This window comes from Xiphophorus maculatus, chromosome 8 (assembly GCF_002775205.1).
Source record: "Xiphophorus maculatus strain JP 163 A chromosome 8, X_maculatus-5.0-male, whole genome shotgun sequence".
NCBI lineage: Eukaryota > Metazoa > Chordata > Actinopteri > Cyprinodontiformes > Poeciliidae > Xiphophorus > Xiphophorus maculatus.
In genome coordinates this window covers 2,023,392-2,037,407 of record NC_036450.1, presented here as the reverse complement: position 1 = coordinate 2,037,407, position 14,016 = coordinate 2,023,392, and the positions used below count along the sequence as shown (strand labels likewise).

At 41.7% G+C, this 14,016-nt stretch overlaps 1 protein-coding gene across 1 annotated transcript in view; it reads right to left on the bottom strand.

Moving 5' to 3' along the window:
* The window catches only part of tcf4 (transcription factor 4), a 54,219-nt gene extending 40,765 nt beyond the window's left edge, over positions 1-13,454 (bottom strand). The window contains exon 1 of the mRNA XM_023338674.1: positions 13,337-13,454. Within this exon, the coding sequence (XP_023194442.1) occupies positions 13,337-13,454 (118 nt within the window). The remainder of the gene's footprint in view (positions 1-13,336) is intronic.
* Between the last annotated feature and the right edge of the window lie 562 nt (positions 13,455-14,016).

Genomic DNA, 14,016 nt, shown 5'->3' with positions numbered 1-14,016 from the left:
ACTCACATCTGCAAAAATACTTGGGTGTAATTGAAAACATGCAGCGCCTTCACACACTCACAGAGAGTTTCATGGACCGACGCATTCCTCAGCTCACTTTGCGACACACACTCACACACACAGCTCCCTGTGGAGCTCCGGCTTCCTGAGGCTTGATTAGAGCCCCCTACGTGAAGACAAGTGGACTCAGCATGTGTGTGTGTTCGAGCGCGTTGCACCTGTGACTGAAGGGGGGGTCGAGTCACTCAGACAGAAAACACCGGGGGTCCGGACAAAGAAACACACAGAACGTGTGACACCAGTCGGTGTGAGACGTTCAGGAACTGGACTCTGGTGGAGGAAAACTGCTGAAGCTTCTAGTTAAACAGAACCGGATGAAAAGTAGCCTGGTTGTTTTCACTTTAAAACAACGGCAGAAAAAACGCAGAGCGTTGAGAACCAGAGACCGGACAGTCCGGTTCAGTGTGAGCCGGACAGTCCGGTTCAGCGTGAGCCGGACAGTCCGGTTCAGCGTGAGCCGGACAGTCCGGTTCAGTCCGGTTCAGCGTGAGCCGGATCAAAAGAAGCAAACTGTAGTCCTACAATCTGGATCTGGGTTCGGTTGAAGTGGTTTGAATGTGAACGCCAAGCGGACCAGAGAGCGCTAAAAAAGCAGGAAGTGGACTACAGCGCAGGGCATTCTGGGTAAATACAACCAGAACAAACACTAGCTAGCCTAGCGCTAGCGGGAGAAATGACTCAGGAATCCTCCAATCACTAAAATCTGACTCCATTTTTATTTACATTTCATAAAGAAGGAAGATGCAGTCAGTGTTTCAATTTGTTACAAATGATCAAACATTCACTAAAGGAGATCTGCTACTGTATTATAGGCAATAAGGAGGAGCTGAATTGTTTGTCTCTTTAATATATTTCTAATATTGCATAAAAGAAGGCTTGCCCAAGAATTAAATCCTGACATGAAACCAAATATTGCATGTTGTTTTTTCAGGATGTAGAAAAGATAAGAAGACATAAGTATATAATACCAATAAATATCGGTTATCAGCCAAACTGCAATATTGTTATCGGTACGGGTCAAAATGTTGTTGTTGCTGCTGCCGATAAAGATCGAATAAACGACGCCGCTCCATTCTGTACCAGCAAAGAAAATTCAGAATCTGTTTATTTTTCTCAGTTGTTAAGTATTTTTATGAATAAATAGCTAAAAAACCAACCAAGTTTGGTTAGTTTAAACCAGTTACTTTATGATTCATGAGATATAAGGACATCTCATCCAGTGAAAATAGCTCTAAACTACTGGGTCTCATAAAACCACATTTCCTCTCAGCAGAGTGTAAATAGATTTCATCGTTCCTGAAAGTTGGAGACAAAACGTTCCCATAATGGACACAAACCGTCAGAACAGCAACTCAAAGGCTACAAACAACCAGAATTTGTATGATTCACTTTCAGCCATGAAACGAGGGAAAAATGAGCCCAAATAACTGAGAATAAAAACTAAATGAGAGCAAATGTTGGAGACGTTTCAGCAGATGTCAAAATTAAAAACAAAAACTGGATTAAAGGAGCAAAAACAAACCAGAAGAAAGGAAAGTCCAGAAGCAAAGAGACATAAAAGCAGCAGAAGAAGCAGCAGAGCGTCCGGTTGTGTGCCATGTTTACACTGCGGCCTGTAAATGGATTCAAGATGGCGTCTGGTCCTGCCAGGAGCCACCAGATCAAAGCATCAGACAGCCAGTGATGTCACAGCTCTTTAATTGACCACTAATTACTCTGAATTAGCTGGAGGATTGTGTGTGTCTCCAGAAGTGCTATATCTGTTAGCGCTGAGAACCGCTCCACAGCCTTCAGCCTCTACAGTTTTCATTCTGCATGTAAACTGCATCCGTTGTGATTTCAACTTCCGTTTCTCTCAGGAGATTCAGGCGCCTTAAAGTAAATGAAATCCAGTTCAGCCAGCTGGTCACGTGATTATCAGACAGAAGAGTGTTTGATTTCCACTCTGAAGGCCTCGGAGACCTGCAACCCAGAACACACAAAGAAACACGGTGGTGGCAGCATCATGCAGGGTGGATGGAAAGACCTAAACCCAGCAGGAAGGAGATGTTAGGATAAATGGACTGAACTTTTAAAGTGCTTTTCCATTTGATCTGACCTTAAACTAGAGCCACAGTCCATAACGTTCACTAGGAGACCTATTATTAGGTGCGTTGCTCAGAGGCACATGGTCAGAAGGAAGCTGGAATCTAACCAACAACCTTCTGATTACAAGACGACTACTCTACCCTCTGAACCTCTAAAATGCTGCACTGTGCTGTGAACGCTGGACCGGCCCACCGGGAAATGCCCGATACTCCTGATTAGATCAGAGCAGATTCTGAGAGATAGAATGGCCTAGTTAAAGCCCAGGTGAAAATCTGTGGCATGAGTTAAAGTTCCAGAGCTGCTCCATCACATCTGAGAGAAACAAATAGCCTGTTCACACGCTAAGTTAGTGATTTGATTGAAAGCTGGTTCCATCGACTGCAGTTTCATTTAGTAAGAAATGTTAAAACCAGGCATCATTTTCCTACTACTCTACAATAAAGCAGAACTCTATTGGTCTATTTCATAAAACCCCACATTTTATAAAACACATTTAAGGTTTGTGGCTCCAACAAAACAACATATAAGGCTGTGAATTTGAGTCCAATTCATTCTTGATCTAAAGTTTCATAAAAGCAGAATCTATGATTTCTGTGCAGGCAGGAAACTGGGCTGCCTGGATTCCATGATGGGAAACAAAATGGCTTCATGGCAGGAAACATTCAGGGTCTGGGGGAGAAAAGCCCCTCGCAGCACAAAGAGCCTCCAGAGCTCTGCAGCCGCCGCCAGAGACGATACGGACCCGCTTCCTTTCAGAGATCCACTGCTGCTGCTGATCACTGAGACCAGAGGACCCGACTGAACCCGACAGAACCAGACTGAACCCGACTGAACCCGACAGAACCCGACTGAACCCGACAGAACCAGACTGAACCCGACTGAACCCGACAGAACCCGACTGAACCCGACTGAACCAGACAGAACCCGGCAGAACCCGACTGAACCCGACAGAATCCGGAAGAACCAGACAGAACCCGACAGAACCAGACTGAACCCGACAGAACCAGACTGAACCCGACAGAATCTGGAAGAACCAGACAGAACCCGACTGAACCCGACAGAACCAGACTGAACCCGGCAGAACCAGACTGAACCCGACAGAACCCAACAGAACCAGACTGAACCCGGCAGAACCCAACAGAACCAGACTGAACCCGGCAGAACCAGACTGAACCAGACAGAACCCGTCAGAACCGCCACACAGACCAGCTTACTTCAGGCCACCTTCATAAACTCCGTCCTCTGAATCTTTAACAGATTTAATCAACATTTCCACAAAGTGCATCTTGTATTAATCAGGACTTTTCAGTAACGTTGTTATTGCTGCTGCTCTGGTTCCTCCGACGTTTTTCTCTTTCTGCTGGTGTAGAAACACATTTTAGTTTCTTCTCTTTATTCTTCCTTCTCTTCTCTATTCTTTCCCTTTAAACTTTCTATCCCACCTCTCTTCCTTTCTATTTTCTCTGATCCTTTTTTTCTGTGTCCGTAACATTTAAAATAAACCCAAAGCCATTTCTGATAAAGCTAGCTAGCTAGCTTTTTGCACACAATGCTCCTAGCATCGTCTGGATTGGCAACAGAAGTTAATCAATGGGAAGACAAACATCATTGCATTTAACTGAAGAGACAAGAAAGTTAGCTAGCTGGCTAGATTTTTGTACAAAACACATGCAACATTATCTGAGTTTCCAACAGAATAGAGATTTAAAATAAATTATGTAATTTTGGATAAAGCTAGCTAGCTAGCAGTTTGCACCGAATGCTCGTAGCACCGCATGGTTTGGCAGCAGAAGTTATGCTGCGGCTAACTGGAAATAAATTTGTGCTTAGCTCATGGTAGCTAAACCTGGATCTGAACCTAGCTAGCAACCTAGCTATTAGTAGCTAGTTAGCGATAGCCTCAACCACCTGAAGCCACAGAACACAAAGAAAGCAACTCAAACATTTTCCTGACAGAAAAGTTTTATATTAAAAAAATTATATACAACATATGAATTAGTCCTGCCATGACTAAATACATATTTATATAAATTTAAACTTTTTATCGATATGCGTACGTCCTGAAACCTGTAGAAAAGTCAAATCATCTGGATTAGCTGAACCCAGAGAAAGGTCCACTGCTGTTCTCTGCTGTTTAATCTCCATTTCTTTAACAACAACAAACATTTACTCCATGTTTCTAGAGCTGATCGCAGCAGCAGCAGTGACTCTCGGCACACACACTCAGATTAACGGCGTGTGTGTGTGTGTGTGTGTGTGTGTGTGTGTGTGTGTGTGTGTGTGTGTGTGTGTGTGTGTGTGTGTGTGTGTGTGTGTGTGTGTGTGTGTGTGTGAGCACGTAGGTTTTCCAGGCCGGAGAACAAAAACACTTCTCCACAGGTGACGGCTCTTTACGAGTTTCCTCCACGATTGTTTTTATTAGCCGCCCGTTTTTCTTTTAACTGCCAGGATTTTTTTTTTTCCTGGCGAAGCCGACATGCAAACGCTTTTTTTCCTCCTTCTTCTTCTTCTTCTTCTCTTTCTCCCCCACCGTCTCTCTTTCAGCGGCTTCCTTTGATTTAATTACTGCCACATGCTGCCGACTGCCAGCCGTCGTTAGCGAGAGGACGGCCTCGACCGACCAACGCAGGGAGAGAGAGAGAAACACTTCAGATGGTTTAAAGAATGAAACAGCAAGAAGGAAGGAAGGAGGGATGGAAAAAGGATGGATGGAAGGAGGGAGTAACGGAAAAAGGAAAGAAGAAAGGAGAGACAAAGAAAAGACAAAGGATTGGAGGAAGAAAGGAAAGAAGGAAGGAAGGAAGGAAAGAAGGCTCAAAGGGAGGAGTGATGGATGACAAAAAGAAAGACTCCTCTTCTTCCTCCTCCTCTTCCTCTCCAGTGGTGACTGGTTGTTGGTCTGCAGCCATTTGGCCGCCTGACAGCTCATTAAGTTGTTTTATAAATAATCAATGATGAAGTAATTAACAAATCTACACACACACACACACACACACACCTGCCGTCTCACAGGCAGCCCAGTTTAAACTGGTTTCCAGTTGATGTGGAACCTCATGATGGGTTCATGTGGATCATCCATCCGTCGTCTTTACAGCAAAATAAAAAATCTGATTCCATTTCCAATGTAAAGAATAAACAAATCCAGACATTTTACCCATAATTCCCTGCTCCTGGCGTTCAGAATCTGTTTTTCTGATTCTGGTCAACAAGGACTGAAGTCTCATTTTAAATAAACTAAATTAATTAAAACACCTTGAAGCACTGACAGTAACAAACATCTGGTGATTTCATGTCTATATAAACAGGAAGTCCCTCATTGAGTCAGTTTGTCACATTTTTAAAAAACTTTAGTTTTTATGTTTTTACTTAATGTTTTATTGAACTAACCTAAATGAACAAAGAAAATATATATTTTCAGTTTTAAACCCAGCAAATTCAAAACAAACAAAAAGTATCTAAATACAGACAGCCCACCCTGCCTGACAGCCAATCAGATCGCCCGCTGCATGGCGCTCAGCCAATCAGACGTCTGCTCTGTCAGGGCGAGAACGGCAGCGGTAAACAGACCAAACGTCTCCTCCTCTAAGATGGCCGCCACAGATTCCTCTGAGAAAGTTTGGGAGCGCTACAACCGTGTCGCCGGGCAACTCCGTTGCCCAGGCAACGCACCAGCTGGCATCAAAAGAACCCCGTGCCAAAAAAACTAAGATGGCCGCCGCTGCATGTTAATTATTGAAGCTCGGAGCAGACAGGCGGGCAGAGCCGAACCTCAATCCCAACGCTAAGATGGCCGACGGAGGGCGACCTGTGACCTGCTGCTTCAGGTCAGAGGTCAACCTGAACCCCAGAAAATAGAGTAAATTAGACCCTTTAGTTCATCAGGTGAATGAAACGTTACGACAATCTGTTTTAAAGTTTTCACACCGCTTAAACTTTTCCACATTTTCTCACAATAAACCACAAACATCAGGTTTCTTCATCTGGATTTCAGTCTGATAAACCAACAAACTGCATAATAAAAGGTTTCAACATTTTCCCCCCAAAATAAATCTGAAAAGTGTGGTGTGCTTCTGTTTTCAGGACACTGTCTGCACCAGCTGTGAGCATCTAGGAAATGACGTTTGAGTCTTTACAAAACAAATCAAACTCCATCAGACTAGATGAAGATCATCTGAACACAATATGAGAAAATATCGCAATATTACCGGTAAATATCGCAATATCAGCTGTGAAATCTGTCTTTTCTCTCTTCTTCTGTGTTTCCATCACTCTGTGACCTTTAACCCTTTAGGCAATGTAATTAGTGTCCAGTGTGAGCATATGCTACACTGAAATTCTGTCCAATTAGCTAAATGTTACATTAGCATGAAAAATGCTAGCTCTGTTAGCAACAGTTACTGGAATATGGATATTGACAATATATTTGCAATATATTGTTCAGAGATATCTGTGAATCAGTGTTCACGTCTTACACACAGACTCCCATTTGGATTTGATCTTAACTTTGACTAGGCCATCTGATAGTACCTCTAGCTGTACATTTGGCCTTGTTCTCCTGCTGGAAGGTGAACAGTCTCAGGTTTTCTTCCAGGATTCTCCTGGATTTAGATCTTTGGATCAAATCAGACCTGCTTCCCCTTAGCATGATGCTGCCGACACCATGTTTCAGGGTCTGTACGGTGTGTTCTGGTGCTGGTTTCCAGACATTGATGTGTTCTGGTGCTGGTTTCCAAACATTGGTGTGTTCTGGTGCTGGTTTCCAGACATTGATGTGTTCTGGTGCTGGTTTCCAAACATTGGTGTGTTCTGGTGCTGGTTTCCAGACATTGATGTGTTCTGGTGCTGGTTTCCAGACATTGGTGTGTTCTGGTGCTGGTTTCCAGACATTGGTGTGTTCTGGTGCTGGTTTCCAGACATTGGTGTGTTCTGGTACTGGTTTCCAGACGTTGGTGTGTTCTGGTACTGGTTTCCAGACGTTGGTGTGTTCTGGTGCTGGTTTCCAGACATTTGAAGGTAGTTGGTTACAAAGGAAAATGTGCTGAAGTGTGCGGCTGTGACCAAACCGTTTAAAGGGAGTGAATACTTCTGGAGTTTAAATCAAACCAATAAACCAATAAAATTGGAAATAAAATGAAAAATAAAAGATATTGTGAAAGTACTGGTGAAAATGAAAAATAAACTTTAGGTCACATTGGATAACCAAATAAGTTAAGAAAGTTACTATTTGTCACATTACTTTAACAAGACATTTATTTATTTCTGTACTTCTTAGCAATTTCGGCAGGACCAGTCCTCCATACATTCCCTCTTCAGTAGCTTTAACCTTCACATTTCCTGCTGAGTCGCCCTTTTACTCGCCACTGAAGAAGCAGAATTAAAACTTTAGAGCCTGAAAAACATTTAAAATAAAATTTCCTTTGGATATTTTTCATTTCGCTCATTTTTATGACTTTCCAGTAAAATCAGCAGCACAGCCACATAAAACCACACTTAATCCTTCGTCTCCGTCATCCTGGGTTTGTGAGGATCTTAACCTCTGACCCCCTCCTGCTGCGCAGCCATTACGCCGGCGTTACATCACCGGATGTTTTCATACTATGAAAGGTTTTGATGGAGTCAGATCCCTGGAATCGCAGCTGATTTCATTTCAAATTAACGGGTTTCCTTTGCTTTTAGATGCGTTTTAGAGAGAATATTCGCCTATTTGTCTAAAAATAGACAAGACAGACACAAAGAGACTTCCAGATGTCCTTTTATCATCCGTCCTAGAAGTTTTAACTCAGTCCAGCTCTTCACTTCTGTCTGATCCCGGTTCAAACCCAACAAGCAGGAAATTTACGTAGCGACTTTTTGGGCGAAAGCATCAGCAGTGGATGAGCGGAGGAGCCGCGCGACGTTCCTGACGGCAGATTAAATCACCTGAAACCCAACACCTGATTCCGATCGCAGCCGGTTGGTTCCCCTGGTCCACTGAGATGTTAATGAAGATTAAAAGTCTGAGTCACGGCCCCGCGGTTCTGTTTCCACCAGACTCATCCTGTTCGTCTTCATGAGAACAAACAGTAAAATCATCATCTGGACTTTCCTGCTATCATCTTTGAAGACGCTCCGCGTCGTTCTGAGTCAGAGTCTGAGGCCAGGGGAATTCCCCCCAACCAGCTTCACAGAACCCTGCAGCTTTACCTGCAGTAAATTAGCTTGTTTTTTAGAAACTATTTCACGATATGGAGGACTGGCCCTGCCAAAAATAGGCAATAAAAACAGAAATAATAAACAAGTTCATAATTTTTCACAAAGTCTTAGTTTGAGGTACAAATGTCTTGGACCGCTTGACAAACTAACTTACAAGTAAATTTTTAGCAAGAAATTGTAGCTTGTTTTAAGATAATAATTTCTTGATATTGATGGAAAAAAATAATATTTCCACTGGCAGATTATTTGGTCGCAAATCTGCTGAATACAGAGATTCATTTTAAACTAAACACTTTCATGCACAATCTTCAGAAAAAAAACTCTACTGAACTCAAGTGTTTGAGGTTTTTCAGTGTAGGTTAGTTTTATTTTGCTGTGACTTTTTGTTCGTCAGTCAAACACGTGGAGATGAAACTGTAGTTTAATCCAAAACTTTTATAATCTAAAGAGTGACATCATCAGCCTGAAGGGACATTTTGGGTGAAAATCTTTAAGAAACTCATGAAGCGTAAACTTTAATTATGTAAAAACAACAACATGAAAACAGTTCAAGTCGATTCAGATTAAATTTTCAGTTTAAAACGTCACTTTTTCTACTGTTCAGTGTAATTTAACTCCAAAAACAGTGAATTTTTCTGACTTCTTTTACCAAAATCCAAATTTATTCAATAAAAATGTCAAATTTTTGCTTTTTTCTTTAACATTTGTCGACAAAATGCAAACAAAAGTTACAATGCACTATTCCCAGTAGCTTCATGTTTTAAATGCAATTTTTCTACAACGTGGCAAAAAAAAAAAATCATAACATAAAAAAAAATATATTTAAGATAAAACATGTTGCACTTTGATGCTAATGCTTTAGCATCTACTGGTTAATTTTATGTAATTTCCAGTCAAAGTTCGTGAATATATGAAGAAAGTTAGTAGAATAAAACTTGAGTTGATTGAAAAACATAAATTTATGTTTAAAATGGTGAGAAAACACCATGAATTCACTAATAAATCAATATAGAGAGCATGAAAACTACACATGAAAATCACTGTTTACTGCAAACAAAGCAATAAAACACAAAATCAAGTTGAGTTAAAGCAAGAAGCCATACGGAGACAAACCTTGTCAACATTTAAGGGCGGCCATTTTTAGTGATGCACCGACATGAAACACAAAAAACTGATAATTCTCTTTTCCATCTGAACTCAGAGAATTTAAATTAAAGGTCAGTTTCACAAAATAAATGCCTTACAGAACCCAGCTGACGGCATGAAGTAAAGATCTGAAAAGCAAAACATCCATCCATTTTGGATTCTGGTTCTACGTAGAGACCATGAAGGTTTGGAAGAGGCCTAGTCAAAGTCTGGACCTAACTCATGATGTAGCAGCTAGAAAACCCAAAATGTAACTCAGTTAAATTGTTAAAGACTCATTACTACTAATTATTAGAAATACATGATATATCTGCACTAATATCGGTATCGGAGGATATTAATTAACAACCAATATTTAGAATAGAATAAAATAAAATAGAACAGAAGTACTTTATTCATCCCAGCAGGGAAATTACTTCGCAGTTACAGCATAGAGACAAGACACAATAACAACTACCACTGATTTATGTCCATTTTGTTTCTGTTTTTTTTCTCAAAATCAATATTATTTAAGAAAAGCGTAATATTGATAAAGGTTGGATATGGGTTTTAATATTGATATCGGCCCAAACTGTCCGTATCATGAACCCCGGTCGGCCTGCTGAAGCAACCAGCGACCAGGTTCAGGGTGTCAATACTTTCTCACATAAACTCAGGTTGGATTGGAAGATTTTTCTCCAATAAATAAAATTATTATTATTTTGTTAACTAGCATCAGCCATCGGTTGATATTTATCTACCAACACGAAGCTCTGAAAATCAGAAAGTCTTTTGCAGAATGTTGTAAACTTAGCAACTTTTCAGACAAAAATAAAAAAATCAGTATCAGCAGATCAGTCTTTTAAATGATTGGTGATCGACTGAAAACTGCAATCGGTGCACTTCTAGTCTCGTGTTTTTCTAGGATGATTTTTAACACTTTTCCTCAGCTCTTTGTTTATGCACATGCAATCTGAGCAGCAAATGAAAGCAGATAAGCGTGGAGGAATGAGCCCTGTGACCCCTGACGAAGCACCACAGAAGAAGAAGCAGCAGCGTGGAGACAGTGAGAGCCTCTAATAGCCAACATATGGACGCGCGCTGGTTGCCAGCAAAACAATCAGGACTGCATTATTTGGCCCACGCTGGAATAATAAAGGAGTCAGATCAAAGAGCTGATTACTGCAGCGCTGCAGGATCCTTCTCTGTTTGTTCTTTCTTTATGTCGTTCTTTATTTCTCTTTGTTGTCTTTGATTCTCCTCCTTCTTTCTCTCTGCGATCAGGTACAGGGCTAACGCCGACCATATGGACGCATCTATCACCGCAACATCAATGCGGCGCTGCAGGACGCGCTTCGCCCGGCCGCATGTTTTGGGTTTTCTGAGATGGGGAGATAGAGACGGACGAAAGGAGGAGAAACGGATTTCACTCTGCTCGCTTTTACTTTCGTGCTCAGGGTTTCGTCGCCTCCCAACATGGCGGCTCTGCTTCACGCTGCTCATCAAACATGGAGGTTCTGAGTTCAGATCGGATCCAAATGTTTCAGCAGCTCCAAGTCCTTCACTTTAATATTCAAAATATAATCAACATGCAAATTAGAGTAGCTACGCTCATAACTTTGACCACTAGATGTCAGCAAAGTGCTTCCATTTGGTATGTGTGGAATTTGCATCAACCAGCATTAGAGGAAATAAAACTGGTTTTAATATAAAACGTTCTACAATACAAAATATCCATGGCTCAAATAATAAATAATTATAGTTATCAATGGTTTACTATTCTTTTTTACATTTTAAATCATCTTTTGTACTTTAGTTTAACAGATTTGTGTAAATTTACTAACAGATGGAGAAATATGTTCAAGGAATAAACAGTTTTGCTCTAAATTTTATTTGAGGTGTTAAAAATAAATAAGATGGAAGGATTCAGGAGAAAATGGAGATTAGAACAAAAAGTTTCATTTCAGAATTTTCTGACTCGAATCTTGAGATTTTTTTTGACTAACCTTAAAATTCTGACTTAAACATCAAAGAATTGTGAGATTAATCTAAAAAATTAGACTTTAATCTCAGAATAATTTCAGTCATCGTCTCCATCAGCAGAGAAACGCGAGGTTTCGGCCTCAGCAGCATTAAAACCGTGTTCAGTTAAAATCTCCACCAGGTGACATTAAACACCTGAAGGCGGCGTTTTAATGGCCGCCATCATCAGAGGCCCAAAGCCCGCTGGCGGGTCAGTTCCTGGGCCGGTGCTGAGCGGCTCTGGGTTAGCAGTTTGCTTCTCTTGTTGTTTAAAGTGTGACAGCTGTCTGGTGTTTATCAGCGAGTCCATGCTGCCTCGCTAACAGCATGACTGACCCACTAAACACACACACACACACGCCCTAAACAAAACGACAACAGCCCCATTTTCCACTGCGATAATGCAGACTGGGAGGCTTGTGTGTGTGTGTGTGTGGGGGGTGTGTGTGTGTGTGTGTGTGTGTAGGAAAGTGGAGCGCTGTGAAGCGGAGTGTTTAAAATGGTGTCTTCCACACAGAAACACACACAGCTCTGCTTTCATCTCCGGCCAAAAACCTTAACTTACTTAAGCTCGTGTTTCTGCTGTGAAGCCCGAGCTCAGCACATGTGAGAACGGGCTTTAGGTCCAAAACACACACACACACACACACACACACACACACACAGAGCGGTGTTTCCAGCCAACGTGGCTAACGGGGAAACGGCAGCAGCAGAAACCAAACGCCGACCGTCTTCAGGAACCCGGAGGAAGGAAAAGCATCGGAGTGACGAGCAGCTGGGAAGGTTTTTATCAAACTGAAAGTTTTTATCAAACTGAAGGTTTTTATCAAACTGAAGGTTTTTATCAAACTGAAGCAGCAAAAAGATCCAAAATCAGCAGAAATAATCCATAATCCACAAATCTATCACCGATACAAACCATTACTATTACCATAAAACAATAAAGGTGAAAACCAACTGGTTTCATCAGCTTACGTTTTATTTTAGCACCTGAAGAGACGCACCAATCAGGTTTGTACTGGTTTTGTTTCAGCTCTGAACTGCAGATTAAGACTAAAAATCTGCAGTTCAGATTATTCTCACCCAGGCAGGTTTAGATTGACACAGTTTTCATTCAACCAGTCAGTTTGAATCTGGCAGGAAGTGAGACAAGGAGCTCAAAAACCAGAAAAAACTGTTCTTATGATAAAACAGCACATAGAAAATCATTCATAAACGCCTTGATAATCAATTGAAATTAAATATCAGATGATTATCATCTGATTGGTTTTAGGATTTGACGGTTTTGAAATTTGTGTCTGATATTGTGATGAAAACTTTTAAAATCAAACTGGTTGATATCATGATGTAAATATCAGTAATCGTACCGTGATCACGATTCCAGCTGATCGTTACTGATGTCACAGCAATCTGATCTGAATTGATCTGATCTGATCTGAATTGATCTGATCTGAACTGATCTGATCTGAATTGATCTGAACTGATCTGATCTGAACTGATCTGATCTGAACTGATCTGATCTGAATTGATCTGATCTGAACTGAATTGATCTGATCTGAACTGATCTGAATTGATTCTTCATGACTCAAAGTCTCAGAGGGTGGATGGTCTCTGCACCACCCAAGCTGCTGAAATTAAAAAATGACCTTAAATCTAAATGATTTCAATACTTTGATTTAAACAGAAAAGCAACAATTATTTTATCTGATTAACTTCAGTGAAATTTGTTGTTTTGAAACAAATCAAAGTAATAAAATATTTTCATCAGCAGAGAAACGATCGAACACGAGGCTCTGGGCATTGCTTCCTAATCCGCCCGTCGCCACGGCGATCAGCAGATCGGACTCACCGCTGCCAAGTCTGCACATTTCCAACATGGCCGCCAGAGAGGGCGTGTTCCAGGAACATCGCTCGGCGTCGGTCCGGCCGCGCGCCCGCAGTTGGACCTGCTCCTCGCAGGTCGCCATGGAGATTCCCAGCTATCCCAGGAATGCAGATGGATTCTGCGGCCCACCTTCCCATATGGGACACACACACTGTCCAGGAGTGTGTGTGCGTGTGCATGTGACGTGCATGGTCAGTGTTTTGGCAGCTGTGACCTTGCACTCTGAAGTCAAGGGCTTAAAACCGAGTAAAACGGATCGGCCTCCGTTACAAAGAGCCTCATTCAGCAGCTGGTCGCTGCAGAGCAACAAATATTCCCCAAATCTGCATTTCTGCTGCAGATTCCTGCATCAACTGAAGTCCAGATCGCTCATTCAGAGCCGATCATGCAGCACGTTTTAATATTTCCATGTGCAGCAGCTTTAGAGGCTAATTCACCGTCATCTGATTTAACTCACATTTCCCCCAAATCTCCTTTTTCTTTTCCACCGTCGTCGTTTCCTCTGCAGGAACCAAGCGACTAAATTCAGCCTGCTTCAGCCCGACCAGTCCGTCCAACTGGGAATAAACACACCAAATATGACACCGCAGCAGTGGTCTGTAGTAAAGACACTGATGGTCCGAAAAACGATTTTAACTGGGAAA